This window comes from Ovis aries, chromosome 4 (assembly GCF_016772045.2).
Source record: "Ovis aries strain OAR_USU_Benz2616 breed Rambouillet chromosome 4, ARS-UI_Ramb_v3.0, whole genome shotgun sequence".
Taxonomy (NCBI): Eukaryota; Metazoa; Chordata; class Mammalia; order Artiodactyla; family Bovidae; genus Ovis; species Ovis aries.
Window position 1 is genome coordinate 95,198,674 of NC_056057.1, and position 12,877 is coordinate 95,211,550.

General features: G+C 37.8%; 1 protein-coding gene across 10 annotated transcripts in view; it reads left to right on the forward strand.

Annotated features, from left to right (window-relative positions):
* Nucleotides 1-12,877, forward strand: part of NRF1 (nuclear respiratory factor 1) — a 127,313-nt gene that overhangs the window by 57,751 nt on the left and 56,685 nt on the right. For all 10 annotated transcript variants that reach the window (XR_009600433.1, XM_060414825.1, XM_060414828.1 and 7 more), the window contains 2 exons: nucleotides 137-263; nucleotides 12,185-12,325. Coding sequence is in view for 9 of the 10 variants with exons in the window: in XM_060414825.1 (XP_060270808.1) it covers nucleotides 137-263; nucleotides 12,185-12,325 (268 nt within the window). In the remaining variant the exon portion in view is untranslated. The remainder of the gene's footprint in view (nucleotides 1-136; nucleotides 264-12,184; nucleotides 12,326-12,877) is intronic.

Here is a 12,877-nt window from a genome sequence, read left to right on the forward strand (position 1 = left end):
AGGATATTAAACCTCACACACACCCTTTTCACAATTCAGGTAAAAGAAGACATACCTAATTAGAATAAATTGTCTCAAGTCAAAGGAAATCTTGTGTCTGTGTCACATAATTTCTGTCTTTTCATTCTCAATTCAGGAAACTTCGAGCTACACTAGATGAATATACTACTCGAGTGGGACAGCAAGCTATTGTCCTTTGTATCTCTCCCTCCAAACCCAACCCTGTCTTTAAAGTGTTCGGTGCAGCTCCTTTGGAGAATGTGGTAAGAAAACTGTGTGTTCTCAGATACCCTCTGCTTTCTGTGAGTTGTTGTTCACATTCTTTTGATCCTTTGTCTAGCACAATAGTTATTTTATCTTCCCTTCATCCAGGGGTGGGAATTGAGACTGGTTTTCAAACTCCGTAATGCCAATCAAAGTAAAATGGGTCATTTCTGTTTCTCCTTTTCATAACAAACTATTTTACCTCATCAGATGCAATGGAAAAAAATGATGTTGTATTCCTTAAGAAACCAATGCAAGATTTTGTAGGAAAATTGCTGAAACAAAATGATATTTTCTCAAGATGTGAACTTCCTGAGGCAAACCTGGGAGCATTTTACTGATCACTGATATCTGAATTGATCTGAATTGATTATTTAAAATAATCCTTTTTATTTCTTCAAATAATTGATTTAATCCTTCAGTGTTGAAATATAGTTGAATATTTTGATTATATCCCTATCTATAGCTAACTTTATAAAAATAGTATTTCACTCTTGGATACTTTTACTATGTGAACTGTTCTTTCTTTGGATAAAGTAACTTTAAATCATTAAAGTTAAACATTAAATCATTAGTAGAATAATGATCTGTCCAGAATTAAATTGCGTTTTATTTTTACTAGAATAAAATTTCTGAGCTTAAAATTAATTTATTAGATTTTTTCCCATATTGAACATAAATATTTCAAGAGTTCAAAATTAGTAATCAGTTGAGATTTTGTTTATTGTATTTTTATTCCCATACACAGATGTTGTGATTCTTTCTTAACATTTTTGAGTTTGTTTTGAGTTTTTCCTCAGATTCCTGAGTCCCTGTAATAGGATGCATATTAAGACCTTTCTGAGAGGAGGGTGGTAGATGGCTTTCTAGTTCAAACTGATACCTGACTAACAAAGTAATGGAAGTGAGACCAGTTAATTCTGTTATAAACCAATATTATATTTATATTATTGTTAAAGATTTTATTTTAGATTGGAGCAGAAACAATCCAAATCAAAACCCAATTCTGTTCAATTTATGTGACATACTTACAGTGACTCACAAATGTTTAGAGTAGCTGCAAATGATACCATCAAGAAAATGAAAAGATAGTCTACAGAATGGGAAATAAAATATTGGCAAAATATATCTGATACAAATTTGTATCCAGAATATATAAGGAACCCTTATAACTCAGCAGTGACAAGACAGTTACTCCAGGAATGCCCTGGTGTTCAGTGGAGAGGACTTTGTGCTTCTACTGCAGCAGGCACAGGTTCAGTCTCTGGTCAGGGAATGAAGACCCGGCAAGCTGCGCAGCATGGCCAAAAAAAAGACGGTTAACAGAATTTAAAATGGCAAAGAATCTGAATAAATATTTTTCTGAAGAAGATGTGGAAATGACCTGCAAGCACATAAGCACTTGATAAATAACTGTTAATCGTTAGAGAAATGAAAATCAGAACTACAAAGAGATACTTCATGCCCACTATGATGAATATAATTTAAAAGATGGACAATAATAAATGTTGATGGGGATGTGAAGAAATGGGAACCCCCATACATTGCAGTTAGAGATGTAAAATGATGCAGCTGATTTGGAAAACAGTTAGATAATTTCTCAAAATATCAAAAGAACAGTTACTATATGACCCAACAATTCTATTCCTACATTTACCCAGAAGAGCTGAGAATAAAGCTTATACACATAGTGTTCATAGCAACAAAACTTACATGTAAAAACCAATGCACTATGTTCGTAGAAGCATTATTCATAATAGCCACAAAGTGGAAATAATCCATATGTTCATCCAGTGTAGTATTACTTAGCAATGAAAAGGAATGAAGTACTGATAAATGTTACAACATGGACGAACCTTGAAAGCATTGTGCTAAGTGGAAGAATCCATTCCTAAGAGGCCACGTATTGTATGATTTCACTTATGGGCAGTATCTGGAGTAATCAAATCTCAAGAGACAGAATGTAGGTTAGTGGTTGGGGGGGATGGAGGAATGGCAAGTGACAGCTAGTGGGTTTGGAGTTTCTTTCATGGGGGAGTACGATGATGCTTATGTGACTCTGCAAATATTTAAAAGAGTAAATTATACACTTCAAATGGGTGAATTGTATGTTATGTATGATATGTATGGTGGGCTGAATAATGAATGGCCCCCGAAGATACACAGATACAAATCTTTATATGACATAAAGGATTTTGCAGGTGTGGTTAAGTTAAAGATTTTTGAAATGGGGACATCACCTTGGATTATCCAGGTAGGCCCTAAATCTAATCACAGTGTCTTTATGTAAGAGGGAGCCGAAAGGAGATTGATATAGAAGGTGGAGATGTGTCAGTGGAAGCAAGAGGTTGGGTGCAAGGAACGGGTTAGAAGCAAAGCAGTATGTGCTCAACAGCAGCTAGGCAGGATGAGAAAATGGTACCTCCCCTAGAGCTTCCAGAACAACCAGCCCTGCCAACAACTTGGGCCCATGAAACTAACAGAATGAATTTCTGTTGATAGAAGCGACCAAGTTTGTAATACTTTGTGGCAGCCATAGGAAGCTAATATGTATGGCATATTAATTATATTTCAATAAAGCTGTGAAATTTTTTTTTGTTTTTTATGTTACTTTCATCTTTTTTTTTAATATCGATGCATGATACCGGATGCTTGGGGCTGGTGAACTGGGATGTTAAGATTTTTAAAGCAAAACAATAAGCAAAGCAAATGTCAGACAAATCCCTACAAAAATAAATCATGGATCACAGCATTAATATCAGACAAGGCCAAATTCTCAAGACAAATGAGTCTCAACTGAGGACTATAGGTCCTTTAGTATTGATAAGCAGTATAAATTTATAATGAACCTTTTATGTCTCAACATTAAAGCAAAGAAAATAGATCAAAAATTAGTAATGGGAGGAAAAAAAAATAGAAACCACAGTGGTAATAGTCTTTAATATCTTTTCACTCAAGGAACAAAAATATAAATAAGAATTTAGATATCTGAAGAATAGAATGTTAATATAAAAGGTAGATATATTAACATTGATACCATACTAAGGGAGAATATACCATATTTGAAAAATTACATGAATGGATTATAAGAATCGATTGTATGTTATTATTAGGTCCCAAAGTAAATCTTAATAAATTGTACAAGGTAGAAAATTACACAGGTTATATTTTTGATTAAAGAATAAAAAATTTAGAAGTTAATATAAGAAAGATTGACAGAAATTTTCAGCCACATGGAAATTTTAAAATACCTTTTACTGTAGTAGTTTTACAATGTTGTGTTAGTTTCTGCTATACAGCAAAGCCAATCACTTATATGTATATAAAAACACTTAAGAGAACAACTTAATCTGCAAACTATTTAAAAACAAATTTTAAATAGCCTTAAAAATTATGATCTAAACAGATGCTTAAAAAGATGTTTATTGCCTTGACTTTTTTTCTATATATACAAGAAAGAAAGAAAAGAAACTTCATCTGAGAAAGATGTACAGTAAGTAAACATGTAGAAGGAATTAATGATTTTGTAAACAGAATTGTTATTCAAGATATGGTACTATGAAAAAGTTCTATGAAGAAATGGTACTATGAACAGTTCTATGAAGACCTACAAGACCTTCTAGAACTAACACCCCAAAAGTTGTCCTTTTCATTATAGGGGACTAGAATGCAAAAGTAGGAAGTCAAGAAACACCTGGAGTAACGGGCAAATTTGGCCTTGGAATGAGGAATGAAGCAGGGCAAAGGCTAATAGAGTTCTGCCAAGAGAATGCGCTGGTCATAGCAGACACCCTCCTCCAACAACATAAGAGAAGACTCTACACATGGACATCACCAGACGGTCAACACTGAAATCAGACTGATTATATTCTTTGCAGCCAAAGATGGAGAAGCTCTATACAGTCAGCAAAAACAAGACCAGGAGCTGACTGTGGCTCAGATCATGAACTCCTTACTGCCAAATTCGGACTGAAATTGAAGAAAGTAGGGAAAACCGCTAGACCATTCAGGTATGACCTAAATCAAATCCCTGATGATTATACAGTGGAAGTGAGAAATAGATTTAAGGGACTAGATCTGATAGACAGAGTGCCTGATGAACTATGGATGGAGGTTCGTGACATTGTACGGGAGACAGGGATCAAGACCATCCCCATGGAAAAGAAATGCAAAAAAGCAAAATGCTGTCTGAGGAGGCCTTAAAAAAGCTGTGAAAAGAAGAGAAGCGAAAAGCAAAAGAGAAAAGGAAAGATATTCCCATTTGAATGCAGAGTTCCAAAGAATAGCAAGAAGAGCTAAGAAAGCCTTCCTCAGCGATCAGTGCAAAGAAATAGAGGAAAACAACAGAATGGGAAAGACTAGAGATCTGTTCAAGAAAATTAGAGATACCAAGGGAACGTTTCATGCAAAGATGGGCTCGATAAAGGACAGAAATGGTATGGACCTAACAGAAGCAGAAGATATTAAGAAGAGGTGGCAACAATACTCAGAAGAACTGTACAAAAAAGAGCTTCACGACCCAGACAATCACGATGGTGTGATCACTCACCTAGAGCCAGACATCCTGGAATGTGATGTTGAGCCTCAGAAAGCATCACTACGAACAAAGCTAGTGGAGGTGATGGAATTCCAGTTGAGCTGTTTCAAATCCTGAAAGATGATGCTGTGAAAGGGCTGCACTCAGTATGCCAGCAAATTTGGAAAACTCAGCAGTGGCCACAGGACTGGAAAAGGTCAGTTTTCATTCCAATCCCAAAGAAAGGCAATGCCAAAGAATGCTCAAACTACTGCACGATTACACTCATCTCACATGCTAGTAAAATGATGCTTAAAATTCTCCAAGCCAGGCTTCAGCAATATGTGAACTGTGAACTTGCAGATGTTCAGGCTGGTTTTAGAAAAGGCAGAGGAACCAGAGATCAAATTGCCAGCATCCACTGGATCATGGAAAAAACAAGAGAGTTCCAGAAAAACATCTATTTCTGCTTTATTGACTATGCCAAAGCCTTTGACTGTGTGGATCACAATAAACTGTGGAAAATTCTGAAAGAGATGGGAATACCAGACCGCCTGACCTGCCCTCTTGAGAAACCTGTATGCAGGTCAGGAAGCAACACTTAGAACTGGACATGGAACAACAGACTGGTTCCAAACAGGAAAAGGAGGACGTCAAGGCTGTATGTTGTCACCCTGCTTATTTAACTTATATGCAGAGTATATCATGAGAAATGCTGGACTGGAGGAAGCACAGGCTGGAATCAAGATTGCTGGGAGAAATATCAATAACCTCAGATATGCAGATGATACCACCCTTATGGCAGAAAGTGAAGAAGAACTAAAAGAGCCTCCTGATGAAAGTGAAAGAGGAGAGCGAAAAAGTTGGCTTAGAGCTCAACGTTCAGAAAACGAAGATCATGGCATCTGGTCCCATCGCTTCATGGCAAATAGATGGGGAAACAGTGGAAAAACAGTGTCAGACTTTATTTTGGGGGCTCCAAAATCACTGCAGATGGTGACTGCAGCCATGACATTAAAAGATGCTTACTCCTTGGAAGGAAAATTATGACCAACCTAGACAGCCTATTGAAAAGCAGACATTACTTTGTCAACAAAGGTCCATCTAGTCAAGGCTACGGTTTTTCCAGTGGTCACGTATGGATGTGAGAGTTGGACTATAAAGAAAGCTGAGCACCAAAGAATTGATGCTTTTGAACTGTGGTGTTAGAGAAGACTCTTAAGAGTCCCTTGGACTGTAAGGAGATCCAACTGGTCCATCCTAAAGGAGATCAGTCCTTAGTGTTCATTGGAAGGACTGATGCTGAAGCTGAAATTCCAATACTTTGGCCACCTGATGCAAAGAGCTGACTCATTTGAAAAGACCCTGATGCAGGGAAAGATTGAGGGCAGGAGGAGAAGGGGACGACAGAGGATGAGATGGTTGGATGGCATCACCGACTCAATGGACATGGGTTTTGGTGGACTCCGGGAGTTGTTGATGGACATGAAGGCCTGGCGTGCTGCGGTTCATGGGGTCGCAAAGAGTTGGACATGACTGAGCTACTGAACTGAACTATGAAAAATCTAATGAAATAGATAAATGAGCATACTAATTGAGAAAAAGGTTGAGGAAAACAAATACACAGTCTTAGAAGTGAGATGAGTTATAGTTGCAGATAAAAAATAGATTGAACATTGTAAGGAAATGCTATGCATTAATTCTCTTCTTTTAAATTAGAAACCTCAACCAAGTGGATAATTTAATTAAAAAATGACCAAAATATATCCAAACCAGTAAGACAATAAACACATACAAAATTGAAAAAGTAATTAAACCATATCTCTCAAAGGGATACTACACTCTTGATTATTTCCAGTGATTTTGTTAAACCTTCAAAGTATAGAATATTCCTTAATCGTATACATATATTGGTATTCAGGGTGGTATTAAAGAATCAGAGCTCATATTTACTGTAATCAGTTATACAGTGTACTCTGCATACTCTCATATTAGTAACAGTAAAAAATTATTTGAGTTTTATAATAATGTCTAACATTTACTGAATTCTGTGTTCTAGGTTGTAAGTTATAAGCACTTTTCATGTATTATCTCATTAAATAGTATTAAAACTGTGGTATTTGCATTTTGTCCTCCTGCCTGAAGCCGTCATTAACCTTTCTTGTTGTGCTTTTTTCTGGAGGCTGCTGGGAACTCTGAAAGATTTAAATTCCATAGGGCTGTTCATCTTTGGAATATGGATTTCAGAGTCAAAATTAGCAGTTTTTTACAAATTTGTCAAAGGAGAATTGAAAATTTTACTGGGCCCTCTAATAGATGGTGTTGAAGCTTTTCTTATGTTTTCCAGGTTTTCATTTATTTCTTCATATTACATCCTTGCCCACAATTGGAATGTAAGTTTTAGACAGGTTAATTGAATCATGCACATAGGTTGGTGTTAATGTATATAGCTAAAAAGTTCGCTTTGGTGAAAACTGTGTTTAAGTTTTGATTTTGTGAGTGATTTCCCACACTGATTTTTCATTTATGTGGCTCAGTGTCCTTACGTGTGAAATAAAGATAATAGCAACCTCACTGAGGAGAAATAGAAATTAAAGTTTATTATCTTTCTCCTATATGTAGTCTTTATGAAGAACTGGCATGAAAGGAATTGAACCTTGAAATCTCAAAAGACTTGGATGAAATTCTTATCTCATACTTTGTATCTAATGGGAATTGGTAAATGGTAGATTTTAAAGTTGTTGAGTCGTAAGAACACTCTCCTTATGACTTACTGCTGTTTCACATACTGTAATGAGCTTTGTAGGAATAGGCCTAGGAATCACAGTCACAGAAGCAAGATGTAGCTCAGGGTTTGTCACAGCTTCCTTGAAATCATCCTTCTGCCTTCGTTTAATTCCACCTTCCCAGTAGATAAGTGGACTCGGGAGTTGGTCATGATTTCTTGTTCTGAGTCATTCACTTATTTAGATAAGTTTTTAAAAGATGGCTTTAGGTTACCTGAAACGTGGAAGCATATTTAAAAAGTAATAAAGTAAGGGACTTCCCTGATGGTCCAGTGGTTAAGAATCCGAGCTCCAATGCAGAAGGCATGGGTTAGATCCTTGGTTGGGGAACTAAGATCCCATATGCCACATGACACAGGCAATAATAATAATAATATAAAAAGTGATAAAGTAAAAGCCCTGTTGCTTATTAAGTTATGCAACAAATGGTTAAGACTGTTAGATACAAAGTATAAGGTAAGAATTCCATCCAGGTCTTTTGAGATTTCAAGGTTGAAAACAAGGGACCCAAGGGGTTGGGGAAAAAGAGATCAGGACTGAGGCAGGAGAGGAAAGAGGCTGACATTGGGACTGGAGAGAGAAGAGGATGAAGCCAGCAGATGCCATGGGCCACAGCCTGTGGCCTGGCTCTGTGCCAGGTGTGCTTCAGGATCCCTGATCTGAAGGCAGCCCTGTGCTTGGGCATCTCTTTATTATATTCATCAGATGACAGTGTATTTTTAATCACAGAGGAGCTCATAGGTAAAAAATAATTTTAAAAATCTTTTTTGAGACCTTCCTGAAGATATTTCTTTTATCCAGAAATACAAGTATATAGAAGGATTTTGATATCTTATCTGAGATTATTTTTGCAACCTTAGTAAAGGCCCATTGACCTTATGGTTGTAGCAGCCAATTCCTAAATCCTCAACAAGCTCGTTCAGTGCCCAGAACTCTTTAAGTCTCCTATAAATACCCTAAACACTTTGTCGCTGGTAATTATGAAAATGTTTTATCTATACAATATATTATCTGTACATGTCTGAATATGTGAAATGTTTCATAATGTATGTTGAAAAAATAAAAGGTCTGGTTCCTGTGCTCAGTGATGTCATAACAATGGTTGTGTGCAACATAGACCAACGTAAGTGACACACGATTATTTGAGTCTGTTGGCATTTAAAAGAGTAAAAGAATTAGGACAGGAACACTTGGGAAGTTTTCTCAGAGAAAGTGGGAATTGAGTTGGTCTTGAATAATGGATAGTATTTGGATTAGAAACAGTTAAAGACCCAGAGATAGAAAGTGTGTTAGTCACTCAGTCGTGTCCAACTCTGCGACCCCATGTACTGAAACATGCCAGGCTCCTCTGTCCATGGGAATTCTCCAGGCAAGAACACTGGTGTGGATTGCCATTTCCTTCTCCACAGAGATAGAAAAGAACTTGTTATATGCGAAAGTTAGTGAGGAGGCTGGCCGGCTAAAGAGGAAGGATGGTGAGCAAAGTTGCCTAGTAGGACTCTGGCTTATACATGAGGAACTCAAGAGGGTGCTTATTCACATAATCTATAGAGCTGAGCATGCATGGCTGTAGTTGGCCTTGGCAGAGAATATTGGGAAAGCAAGGAATGATCAGAGTGGTTGAAATGCAATCCTGTAAGAAGTGGGGCACTGTAGGACTATTTTTGAGAAAAAAAGATAAACGATCGGAAGTGGCTGAACATATAGGCTTTGGAGCTACTTAAAAATTAATTTGACTTTCTGCTGTATTCCTATATGATTTGGGAATGTTACTTAAGCCCGAGTTTTCTTATCTGCAAAATGGATATAATGGTAGTTTCTTTATAAAACTAGGTGAGAATTAACTGAATAATGTATGCAGTGCTTGACACATAGCAAGTATTCAATAAATGGTATTTGATTATAGCAATCTTTCAGAAATTTTAAATGGCAGCAGTATAAAGAATGAATTGGAGGAGGAGAGCTTGGCAGGCAGACCAACTGAATTTGTTGTTAAGTGGTTTTTAACTTGAATTGTGAAACCAGTTAGTTGGCAGTGACGTATTGGTATGAAATGACAAAGGCTTTAGCTGTGGATTTTGGAAAAGAAAGTAGAAGTTTCTAAAACAGACCTGTATTTCATCATATCTGTGATACCATGAGTTATAGGATGCACCATTATTTATGTGCCACAAAGAAAAAACACTGGTAAACTTTGACATAGCGCTTACTATCACTTAGAATTTTTATTTTATACTTATTGAAAGAGCTTTTTCAGGCTTACTTAGAGACAGCTTTTGATCATATTGCTTTTGTAAATATGTAAAAAGGAAAATGTAAGTGAAATAAATTTCCGATTTCAGAAATTGTTTTTTAGCTATTCCTAAAACATTTTCACATTCAGAGTCCAATTCCGAATTACTTCCTGTTTCAGAGTCATCATTGTCTGCAAGGTTGCATGTAATATATTGTCTTCCTTACCATCAGGAGCATGGGTGATGCTGCATTTCTGTCAAAAGAGCTCTGCTATTGTCTCTGAGACTTTTTCTCAGCTGTGACAAGTTTGATGCTGGTGCTTTTCGGTCGTACCGGGAAGATCACTGGGGACGTTATCAGACAACAGCCAAGGTTCACATTCCTTTCTGAAATGGTGCTAAATGGTTTGCTGATTGAAAAGGCCTGGGGATTGCAGTTGTGCCTCCATAACAACCGTGTTCGCATATGTGCAGGCCATGACTGCTGTGCCTCATACCACATGTCTATAGCAATTTTAAGAGGGATCCAAGTTTCCAGAGGAATGATAAATGGCGGGGGGTGGGGGGGATTATCTCAGGACTGATAAATTAGGTAGAATTGAAATGCTAGCTTTATAACTCTGTGAAAGTTAGCAAACTTAGAAATACTGTGGTCACAACCTGAAGTTGTAAATTACTCTGAAGGATGTTCTCCCAGCATTTTTTTTTTTAATCAAGATATAATGGATAAATTTAGCAAAATGCCTGGATCTGAATTTCTGAAATTCTACTGACCCATAAAACGGCTGAAATTGTTTGAAACTGGCTATTAATGTAATAATAGTAATAAGCTAATAATTTTTATCTTTGAATGCAAGATGTTTCTGCACAATAAAAGTTTTTTATACTATTTTCATTTACTCTTACTATGGGCATATATACATATAATGGTTTAACCTGATACATTAAAGTTCAAAGACTATAACCTAGGCTTACTCAGTTTTTCTGTGGGTTGGTAGTGTAAAAACTCTACTTATGATGTATAAACCTAGAAATCGGAAAATATATATCCTTAAAGATGTCATGGCAACACAGCTATTTACAGTAAATACATTGGCAATAATTTTTGAAACTTTATCTTTAGAAACCAGGATAAAACTGAATCTAGAGTAATAATGATTTTATAAGTTTGCACTATTTTTCTTTCATCACCTTTGTTGTTGATCTGTTGGAAATTTCTTTAAAAGTTGTACATTGTAGCCAGTAATTCTTACTTTTCCATATGTTTGAGGTGGAGTATGGGGATTTTTCTCTTCTAATCTTTATAATGAGATATTTATAGGGAACTATATGGTGACTAAGAGTTCAGTCCAGGACTATAACATTGTTATAACTTCTGGGTAAACCTCGTATTCTCTTACCTTTTTTTCTATGATGATGGCCTGAGCCCTGAAAGCAAGTTAATTTTCTATCCCATCTTGTTACATTTTTATAACTCCATGGCTTCCTTTATTATTCCTAAAGTATCCTCATCCCCACTGGTGTGTTTCTGGTAAGTAAGTGAACCCATTATTGGTGGTGGTAGAATCCAGTGAACTCTCTACATTCTATAGAAGAATGTATCCATGTGCAGCTTGCTACTGTTCTGTTTTTTTGAGAGACTTTCACTGATAGTGGAAAGAATGGAGTCAGAGCAGCAGTATCTGGCTCAGACATGGCCTTGGCAGAGTTACAGAGGCCTCAAGGTTTTAAAGGTCACCTCTGTCACCAGGGAGTCCCCGACAGAGAGGAAGAGCACTTGACCTGTGGTGCGCTCTCTGGCCCCAGGCCTTACTGATAGTGGCGCCTGTGACACCCAGTATACACTTCTTGTTGTTTTTCTCTGATGCCTCTTGTACAGTTGATCTCCTGTTTGGCAGTCTAGCTTTGTAGGAAAACAGCGGGCATAGCGAAGTTTCAAAGAGGGTGCTTAGAGTTTTAGAGACATAAATCCTCAGTGATCTTGGAAATGATTTTGGTAATTAACTGCCACAGCTGGGTTTTATCAGATGGCCTGGGAAATGCAGACTATGAATACCATTCCTGTTAGATCTGAAACAGGTAATGGGGCCAGCATTACTGAGAAAATGTGATTTTTAACTGAGGAGCTGTATTTCTAGAAAACTCTTTCCTCTGGCTTCTTTATCCCATTGTTACCTGTAATTTCATCATCTTTTCATTTACTTCTGTACGATGTGATGTCTTTGGGGCCAGCGGGTATTTTTATCCACTAGTTGTAGACATGTTTGTTCTTAGGGCTCTGCAGTGGTTGAGGGAGTCCAGCCCCACCCACTCCCTGGTTGCTTGGCACCAACCCTCCCTGGTTGTTGGGCATTTTGTTTACTTCTGCCCTTAATTCCCTGCAGGTGCGTAAGTACAAGAGCATGATCCTGGAAGACCTGGAGTCCGCCCTGGCAGAGCACGCCCCTGCGCCACAGGAGGTTAACTCAGAGCTGCCGCCTCTCACTATCGATGGAATTCCAGTCTCTGTAGACAAAATGACCCAGGTAAGGGGCGGGGAGTGAGGAGGAGAAACAGGTGGCACAGGTGTGGGCGGGCCTCACATCGCTTTGTTTAGTTTTGTCCTCAGTGATCCACCATCAGAGTAAGATGCAGGCTGGAGTCTGATAGTAGCAACCCTGGGAAAGAAAATGTAGGCCAGAAGAATGCCCCCAGCCGAGGGCATGGATGTGGTCTTCTCCTCCTGTTGGCAGTTTTTTCCTTTCAGTTGGGCCTTGGGTTACCTTTAGCTGGAATTGGTTTGGACAGGAGACTGTCAGAACTTTGATGAATCGCAATCAAATGGAGCAAGAGACCTGCAGTCTCTCTTGGGCTGAGCTGTTCCTCTTTCCATATAAATTCTGAATTCCACCACACTGATGCCACAGGGGCCTCCCCTCTCCAGGGAATAAGAATGGAAAACTCGGAAGGACACCCTCCTGGGTCATTGCTTCCCTTTTCTCCCTTTGAGAGGGAAAGTCAAAATGTGCTAATCCTGGTAAATCAACATAACCTCAAGGGTTTTGCTGAGACTGTTCCTTTTGTTTTTTTAGCTCTAA